General features: G+C 42.6%; 1 protein-coding gene across 1 annotated transcript; it reads right to left on the minus strand.

The window, feature by feature from the left end:
• Window positions 1-2,787: 2,787 nt before the first annotated feature.
• On the minus strand, window positions 2,788-9,223 carry LOC142098261 (uncharacterized). The gene is made up of 2 exons (XM_075180966.1): window positions 9,122-9,223; window positions 2,788-4,118 (listed from the first exon to the last, which is right to left on the minus strand). Exon 2 carries the CDS (start codon window positions 4,106-4,108, stop codon window positions 3,080-3,082), a length of 1,029 nt encoding a protein of 342 aa, XP_075037067.1. The 5' UTR covers window positions 4,109-4,118; window positions 9,122-9,223; the 3' UTR covers window positions 2,788-3,079.
• Between the last annotated feature and the right edge of the window lie 1,054 nt (window positions 9,224-10,277).

A 10,277-nucleotide genomic window follows, 5' to 3' on the forward strand; every position in this document is an offset into this window, starting at 1 on the left:
CCCACCCATATGTTAAAAAGAACATGCATAGTTTAACAAACCAGTCAGTTCAGTAACAGGAAATGCCACTTTTGTGGCTGAAGTGCTTGATTTGCTTGCTGAACTGTAGAATAGATAGGAATTTTAACAATTTACTAATGGGTGCTAGGCTAACAGTGGTCATCGCCCTCAATGATGTCAATATCATCACACAATATCAGTTCATTCCCACTGAACAGCGTTACAGATTCTGTTTGTAATTGGTGGCAACAACATGTCGAAGTCAGATAATTGGATATGGTCATTTCAATAAATATCTAACAACTTGATTGTCTTTGTCTGACTTTATGCCAATAGCACGCTACGGTGTGGAGGAGCGTAATCAACCGCAACACTTTTGCAAACACTTTTACACACATTCGCATGGACACATACACTTGTAATTAGCTCATGTTAAAAGTAGTTTGTACTGAAACATTGCGTATGCTAGTTATGGATGATAGGGAATAAATTATTAGAATGATATTGTCTGTGTAATGCTAATAGACCAGTTTAAACCAGTTCTTGGTGGGAAGGTTAAGTATGCTTCATCTGGAGAGCTGACCCCACCACTGGATGGCATCGTTTGACCTAGCCAATGACCTACATTACACTGGACCTTACTGAAACCGGAACCTATGGAAACAAGCCACATCATCTGTATTGTTTTCACTGTATCACTGACTGTATATAAGTGGGGGCTCTGGGACCAGTATTCAGTCTACTTGACCACAGTCTTCAGACCTGAATGACTGTACACTGGATCCAGAGCGCCTGCTAAAGGTAACGGCTGTACTTATTTTATTCTGGCTTGTTACTCTGCTACTTTTGGCTATTAAATAGCATTGTGTTTTGGAACCACATCACTGGAAGTGGACAATCATTATTAGATAGCAACTAGACACATTGTACAATATATTATATTACATCAAATGTTAAAAAATTACAACCAAACTGTAATATCAGCTTCATCCACAGCAGATATGGGATTATTGAGGATACCATTTATTAATGTAGTCTGTCCCAATCTAGTTGTGTTTAAAGGAGATCTGAAAATGATTATATATAAGGTCCATCTGGATAGTACAGTGTTGTAAGTGTTCAGAATAAAAGTGTCCCTGAAAATTACTGCAATCTTGGCATCCCAAAACCAAATGTATTTTTTGTATGTGTCTATATATACAGTATATACTATATATATTTATTTATGTAAATATATTCCCATATTTGTGTCATACTTGCCTACTCTCCCGGAATATCCGGGAGACTCATGAATTTTGGGGAGTTTCCCAAACTCCCAGAAGAGGCCTCCTTTATGGATCCATCCACTGCACTGTATATGTGGACAAAGGGCTGTATATGTGGACAAAGGGGGTGTTTGATGTCGCAATTCCCATCGTCATAGACCACCACTCAAGCTGCATGTTGTTGATACGTGAATACAATTTCAGGAAGGGGGGGGGGGTAGAGTAAAAAAGGAAAGTGATTTGATGAGTATTATCGTGTGTCTGTGATCGCGACTTAGCACCTACTTCCTTGTCCTGTGTGTTGATGCACAGGCAATGATTATCAATGCATCAACGCACCAGATGAGGAGGCCCCAGGTGATGATAGTGGGAGATATCCTATTGCTGCAATATGGTTAATGCAAGAAGTGAGCTTGAAGATGACGAAATGCATAAGAGAGGCAATTAGGAGGAGATTGCACACAACATGGGAACATTTGGAGAAAGATACCTTACTCGAGGTTGCAGACCGAGGGATAGAACTCAAGAGTTTAATACGAACTTGAGAACTCCACAATACGGGTTCAATTGCTGGTTGATCTTTGTGTGGTATTACACAATGTTACTATTTTTTTATTGTAGAATAAATATAATTTAACAAGAAATCGCTGGACACTTGGTATTTGATTACTTAGTTGAAAAAATTCAAAGAGGTGATCACCTATATTTTTTGGAATCAATCTTTCTAGTCTGAACTAAGCACTGATTTATTCTAAGCTCAAGTGATTTAAGCCACAGTGAGCACAATTCACCACAAATTCACCATTTATGCTCCACACTATGAATGTGTTTCATAGAAGGTGTCAATATACTAGATGGTGCCATATTCAGTGAAGAATTATTGTTGTTTTAGGCCAAACTGACCCATAATGTTGAGCCCAAACCAATTAGCACTCCTGATCAGGACCGGTAAGATATTGATTGGGACATGTGGAAAATCAATTCGGCCAATGTCTACAATCTGCCAATGTGCACAGTCATCAAGTGACTGCATTAATAGGCTATCATGTGATACAGTTGTTTGGCCTGATTGTCAAGTGACTGATACATTTAATTTGGTTCCCCTTATGTACTGGAGATTAATAATTACCAAATGGTCTTAATCATATTACAAAATGCTCTACATAGGGTCTTGGGCCCATGGGCATGACCCTATCTTCTCAGTTACATTCCATTTGTCAACTGAGAATTGGGACTGTCCTATAAAAAAAACTGAACAGCTAGGTTTTAATGATTGGTGACTTTAGGAAGCCCACTTGTACATCAATGACACAGCCAATCATTTAACCAAACCTCTTTTCTGTTCACCAAAGGTCTTTAGGCCATTTTCAGCAATAGTCATATGAAATCCAAAAGTGTCTAAAGTGGTTTTGCCAATCTCCAGTTGTTACATATATCTGAATAGAGATTTTGGTTCTGTTATTATTCTTTTCATGGTTATTTCAGAACCTACACATTGAAAGAATAACACGACAAATGGAACTGAAAATTACTTTTTTTGTTTATTTCTAATAGGTCAACACGGATTAAGATATTCATTTACTATTATAAATTGAAATGACCCATTCACGTATTGAGTACGTATCATATATATATATACTGTAAAATTATCCTATATGTCTCTAAATCTTCACCCTCTTATCCCAAGCACGATGCCACCACAACAACTGCTTAATCAATAATCAGTAGAATGCACATTTAATAGAACCTATAGTCCAAATACAATCTTTAATTGAAAATAAATTTTCTTAAGTTGTAAACTGGAACATTGGATACTAGTTAACAGCTGGAGGCAATGGGACATCGGTGGGGGGCTTTGCATCATCTTCAACTCTCATATCCCGACAGTGGAGCACAGGCTCTTTCCCCAGGCCCAACTGGTATGTCCAAATGTAGATCTTCTGTTTAGGCTGCAAGTTGACAGTAATGGTCTCCTCAATTTCAGTGGCCTCACTCCAATTCTCTTTCTCTGTGTTTACACTTTTTCCACCATATTCAGCCGTCATGGAGAACTGGCTCTTGGCAATAAGGGCGGTCAAACCTCCAGTTTCTGCCGAGACCGTGACCGATACCTTCCAATTATGTTCTATACTGGACATCTTTTCCTTCTCATACCCAACCTTCTTTGTGAGCCTCTTTTTCCACTCAACAGGAGTCTGGGAGTCATTGATGATGGTCTTGTTGCACACCCACTCACCATAAGCTGGTCCCTTAGTAATGCTGAAACCACCAGGTAGGAAGTTTAGGATGTTGTTATGGAACGAGTAGTTCTCAGCGTCCTCATTGGTGTTGAAGTTTGTGCAGCGATGGTATTGAATCCCCCACTTGTCACACGGTTTCACAAAGTAGTAGTAATTTTTGATGCCAAAATAATAAAGTCCATCCTTACAGTCTGGATGAAGACTATATTCTACACCATCTTCATCCTTGTTCATGTTCTTGGTTCGACGATACACACCACGCTTCTGGTCTATGATGTAGAAGTTGCCAAAGGCAGAAAGATAGTGATCACCTCCTTGGCAGTTGGGATGCAGGGTGTAAACCACAGCACCTTCATCAGTATTCATGTTTGACACACGTCGGTAATAATTCCCCTTAATAATGTAGAACAGGTCATCTTCATGGGCCAGGTAGTGATCTCCATCTCTACAAGATAGATGCAAGCTGAAGACCTCCAGATCTTCTCCACGGTTAAAGTTTGTTGCTCTCATGTAACAAGTGAGGTCAGGTCTGACAATATAATAATATTTGTCAACGCCACAAAAGTCTGCCTTGGACAGTCTCTTTGGGACAATCCCAGCCATGGTTGTGATTCTGGAAGATAAAGAAGACATAACAAATTATTAGTCCACTAGACTTCAACTATAATATATTATACAGACACTTTTGATATTGCAGTGAAGGCTGCGGTACAAATAGTATCGGGGAGTTGTAAAAAACATTTGGTTGCAAATCTGGTTATAAGATACTATCTGAGAAATGTGACTGGACTCATGGCGGCTGGCCCTGGCCTACAGGGGGCGGCCCCAGAAGTCACCATTATGTGATCGGCAGCCTGTTAGCCAATCAGACTGCTGTTATCTTATGCTGCCCGTCAGTGCAGGCCGCTGTTCTTAGTCCGTGCTGGCAAAATGTGGTAATGCTTATCTTGCGAGACCGCACTGACAGGCATCATAACATCAATCTGGTTTGCTGCCAGGCTGCGTCAGTCCATCGTACTGTAAACATAGATACATATAATTTGGCAGCATATAAGAACTACTTGGCCCATCTAGTCTGCCCATTTTTTGGTAACTTCAAACCCTATTTGATCCTTAGTTCTTTGTAAGGTTATCCTTATGTCTATCCCAAGCATGATTAAATTGGTGTACTGTATTAGCCTCTACCACCTCTGATGAGAGGCTATTCCACGTATCCACTACCCTTTCTGTGAAGTAGTTTTTCCTCATATTCCCTCTGAACCTACTTCCCCCCAGTGTCAGTGCATGTCCTCGTGTTCTAATACTTCTCTTCCCCCCAGTGTCAGTACATGTCCTCGTGTTCTAATACTTCTCTTCCCCCCAGTGTCAGTACATGTCCTCGTGTTCTAATACTTCTCTTCCCCCCAGTGTCAGTGCATGTCCTCGTGTTCTAATACTTCTCTTCCCCCCAGTGTCAGTACATGTCCTCGTGTTCTAATACTTCTCTTCCCCCCAGTGTCAGTACATGTCCTCGTGTTCTAATACTTCTCTTCCCCCCAGTGTCAGTGCATGTCCTCGTGTTCTAATACTTCTCTTCCCCCAATGTCAGTGCATGTCCTCGTGTTCTAATACTTCTCTTCCCCCCAGTGTCAGTACATGTCCTCGTGTTCTAATACTTCTCTTCCCCCCAGTGTCAGTACATGTCCTCGTGTTCTAATACTTCTCTTCCTTTGTAGAATGTTTCCCTCCTGTACCTTGTTATAATCCTTGATATATTTGAAATTTTCTACCATGTCCTCCCATTCCCTTCTCTGCTCCAAACTATACATATTAAGATCTTTTAGTTTTTCCGGGTAAGTTTTGTGCTGTAGGCCATGCACCATTTTAGTTGTCCTTCTTTGTACAGTCTCTAATGTATTTATATCCTTCTGCAGATATGGCCTCCAGAACTGAACACAATATTCTAGATGAGGCCGCACCAATGACCTATACAGTGACATTATTACTTCTTTCTTTCTGCTACTGATTCCTCTTCCTATGCAGCAAAGCATCTGACTTGTCTTCCTCATTGCTTTGTAGACATTGCTTACCTGCCTTTATGTCATCTGAAATAGTGATTCCTAGCAGTGCTGGTGACATGAAAGCGCTGATGACATGAAATGGCTGGGGGTGTAATGACATGGCTGGGTGGGGGTGATGAAATAGTTGGTGGCTGGGTGGAGGTGATTACATTGCTTTGTGGGGGGTGACAACATGGCTGAGTGGGGGGAGGTGATAACATGGTTAGAAGGTGGATAAAATGGCTAGGTGGTGTGATGACATGGTTGGGTGGGGGCTGATAAAATGGCTGGGGGTGTGTGATGAAATGGCTGGGTGGGGGCTGATGAAATGGCTGGGGGAATGTGATGAAATGGCTGAGGGGTGTGATGAAATGGCTGGGTGGGGGCTGATGAAATGGCAGGGGGGATGTGATAAAATGGCTGGGGGGATGTGACGGGTGGGGGATGATAAAATGGCTGGCGGAGTTGTAAAATGGCTGAGTGGGGAAGCATTGAAATGGCTGGGTGGGGAGCGGTGCAATGGCTGGGTGGGAAAGTGGTGAAATGGCTAGGGGGGATGTGTTGAAATGGCAGGGTCGGTGGTGATGAATGGCTGAGGGGATGTGATAAAATGACTAGGTGGGGGCTAATGAAATGGCTGGGAGGGATGTGGTGAATTGTCTAGAGGTATGTAATGAAATGACTGGGTGGGGGCTGATGAAATGGCTGGGGGGTGTGGTGAAATAGCTGGGGGGAATGTGGTAATTTGGCTGGGGGAGAATGTGGTGAATTGGCTGGGGGGAATGTGGTGGATTGGCTTGGGGGGAATGTGGTGAATTGGCTTGGGGGAATGTGATGAAATGGCTGGGGGGATGTGATGAAATGTCAAGAGGTGTATAATAAAATGACTGGGGGGGCTAATGAAATGGCTGGGGGATGTGGTGAAATGTCTAGAGGTGTGTAATGAAATGACTGGGTGGGGGCTGATGAAATGTCTGGGGGTGTGGTAAAATAGCTGGGGGTGTGGTCAAATGGTTGGGGGGAATGTGGTGAAATGGCTGGGGGGAATGTGGTGAAATGGCTGGGGGGAATGTGGTGAATTGGCTGGGGGAATGTGGTGAATTGGCTGGGGGAATGTGGTGAAATGGCTGGATGGGGCTGATGAAATAGCTGGTGGATGTGGTGAAATGGCTGGAGGGGCTGATCAAATGATCAAATGGCTGGGGGTGTGTGGTGAAATGGGTGGGTGGGGGGTGATGAATTGGCTGGGGGATGTCGTTAAATGGGTGGGTGGGGGCTGATGAAATAGCTGGGGGATGATGTGGGGAAATGGCTGGGGCGGGGTGTGATGAAATGGCTGGGGGGGGTGTGGTGAAATAGCTGGGGGGGATGTGGTGAAATGTATGGGGCTGTGTGATGAAATGGCTCGGGGGGCTGATGAAATGGCTTGGGGGATGTGGTGAAATTGATGGTGATGATGATGATTAAGTTAACTGTTATTAACTTAATTATTATTATTAATAATAATAATAATAATAATAATAATAATAATATTCAAGAGCATTGTGTGTGGGCAAGATTACATATAGGCTCAGTTCTTTGCATAGAATAAAAACATAAAAAATGACATGACACTTGAGATGAATACAGTCCTGATGTCCCCTGACTGATTATTTAAGACATGAAAGTGACTCCAATGAGTAGTATTATAGAGGGAAAATGAAAGTTTAAATTAATAACAGGTATAGTAATAAAATGATAGTAGAAATGACTTTGAAGTACATTTGGCCAAAAGTCTTGGCTCTCATGATAGTAGAAATTCCATGAAATGTGAATTTAAAAATATAGAGCAGATTGGAATTCTGTGGAATTAGGAAGCATAAGCTAAATTGGAAGATTGCAGCATCGAAATTAGACACCTCTGCAATACGACCTTTTGTGCTGCAAAATATAATTTGTGCAAAATTTTGCTCATCTCTAGACAAAACTTAATGCATTTCTCATCAACATATATTGCAGTTATTACATTACCTTCACATTCTGTTGGTCTATATTTACGCGATAGATCCACCAATTTTATGAATGTAATTCACACTTTGCCAGCACACAAGATGTGGAGAGGGGGCTCTGCAGAAAATGTGGAGAGTGGGCTGGAGAAAATGGGGAGAGAGGGGGCTGGAGAAAATAGAGGGGGGCTGGAGAAAATGGGGAGAGAGGGGGCTGGAGAAAATGGGGGGAGAGGGGGCTGGAGAAAATGTGGAGAGAGGGGCTGAAGAAAATGGGGGGAGAGGAGGGCTGGAGAAAATGTAGAGAGAGGGGGCTACAGAAAATTGGGGGTTGGCTGTAGAAAATGGGGGAAGGGGAGGGGGAGTGTCACATTCTGAAATCCCCACAAGTTACATACTATTTAAAGGAACTTTGTGCCACCATTTATTTTATTAGTATTTGCACACTATTTGGCTCTCCCCTGTTGCAATCTATTAGTATAATTCAGTTCAATCTGCAAAATACCTAACCAAAGGTAATCTAAATGACATACATACAGTATTAAGCTGTTTATTTATTAAAAATGTATTAGCAAAAGTGCATGTGAAAAAAAAGCTGTTTGGCAGGGTGGCATTTGTGACAAACGCCGGTGGACAGAGGGACATGTGTGAAAAAAGCTGGTTAGGGTGCCAAGAGCAGGGCACATATGAAAGAAAAGTTAATGGGCATAAGGCATGTGAGAAAAGCTGGGGGAATGGAGGTGGCATGTGCAACAAGAGCTGATGGGTACGGGTGGCATGTACCGGTGAGAAAATCTGGTGGGCAGCGGAAGGCATGTCAGTGTCAGTGTTTTGTTCTGATCTAACATTTGGAGCCTCCCCTCTAAAAATCCTGCGTTTGCTCCTGGGCAGCAGTTGAGCTTGGACAGCATTCTGCCCCAGACATCAGTACATCAGTGCATCTGGACATCAGTACATCTGGACATCAGTGCATTTGGACATCAGTACATCTGGGAATCAGTGCATTTGGACATCAGTACATCTGGGCATCAGTGTATCTGGGCAACAGTGCATCTGGACATCAGTGCATCTGGACATCAGTGCATCTGGACATCAGTGCATCTGAACATTAGTGCATCTGGACATCAGTACATCTGGACATCAGTGCATCTGGACATCAGTACATCTGGACATCAGTGCATCTGGACATCAGTACATCTGGACATCAGTGCATCTGTGCTGCAGCCTTACCAGCCAGCCAATTGGAGATTACTATTTTTATTTTACAAATGTCAAGTGTGTGAGGGGGTTGAAAGCAGGAACTGGGGGCAGGAGGGGAAGTAAGCTGAAGCTTTGCCTAGGGCACTGAGAAAGTTTGCACCAGTTGTGGTACTATGGGCTATCAAATATAACGTATTACATCAGAGAGGCAGACTATGTGTGTGCTTTTCTTTTTCTTGGAGAAATAATGACAAAATATAGGCTACTTTTAAGAATATTTCTCCCTTTAAACTGCCAGCACATTACATTACTGCATCCTGCCACAACAGCCTGTTTTACAGTTATATAAACAATACATACAGATTATTAATGGGATTGACTTATATACTTACATTGTACGAGGTGTTTTGTCTGAAGCTGGAACAGAAATAGTTGGTTCTGTTAATGTTCTCTGACTTACCTACAGCCAAGTACATGCTGCTATTTATATGTTCAGGTTACACAACTCCTATAGCCAGAGGGCGATCTCATTAGAGCCACACCCTACTTTTCTTCCAAAACAAGACAGAGCGTGGTTGGGTAACGGTGCACTAATTGTCCATGGGTAAACTGACATTTAACATTCCACAATATATCAGTACTGTAATATCAGTGCTAGGAATCTCATCCAGTGCAGGGACGGGATGGCTGAGGGCAACTTGTAATTACTGAGGTGTAGACAGCTGCGGAATTTAGTCTGTTTCTTCCACACGATGGTTCCCAAATGTTACTGAACCTCCTACTCTTCTCGAATTTATAATTCCAACTAATAGTGTATCTGGGTATCACTGGTCTAAAGGAGCTGAAATACACCAACCTAAGAGTAAAGCCACGAATCCTACAAAGCCTGGCAGCGTTAAATGAACATACAGTGTGGACAAAAGTTTTGACAATGACACAATTATAATAAGTGAAGCAGTAACTGGGGGCTTTTAAAAGTATGTTTTGGATCTCTGAGTAGGCACTTACCATTAGGGCAGCGGTTCCCAAAGTGTGCGCCGCGGCTCCCTGGGGTGCCTCAGCCAGGGATGCTTGTCCACCGGCAAAAAAAGAAGGAAGAAAATAAATAATAATAATAATTTTTTAACAATCCAGCGGTGCCGGACAGTGCTCCTTCCTCCTCACTGTTCTCTTCTCACTGACTGTCGGGCATGACATCATCACATTCGACAGTGTCAGTGAGGAGCAGCAGCAGAGAGGAACAACAATAAAGAAGACAGAAGAAAAAGAGGAAAGAAGGTACGTAAAGGAGAGGAAAACAGTGTTGGGGGGACACAGTAAGTAAAGGAGAGGAAAACAGTGTTGGGGGGACACAGTAAGTAAAGGAGAGGAAAACAGTGTTGGGGGGACACAGTAAGTAAAGGAGAGGAAAACAGTGTTGGGGGGACACAGTAAGTGAAGGAGAGGAAAATAGTGTTGGGGGACACAGTGTGATCTGGTAAAGGGGCACATAGTGAAGGGGCACAAGTGATATTGTGAAGGGGCATATTGTGATATTGTGAAGGGGCA

This window comes from Mixophyes fleayi, chromosome 7, assembly GCF_038048845.1.
Source record: "Mixophyes fleayi isolate aMixFle1 chromosome 7, aMixFle1.hap1, whole genome shotgun sequence".
Taxonomy (NCBI): domain Eukaryota; kingdom Metazoa; phylum Chordata; class Amphibia; order Anura; family Limnodynastidae; genus Mixophyes; species Mixophyes fleayi.

Excerpts from the sequence above, each read along its gene's own strand:
- LOC142098261 (XM_075180966.1), bottom strand. The coding sequence starts at position 4,108 with ATGGCTGGGATTGTCCCAAAGAGACTGTCCAAGGCAGACTTTTGTGGC.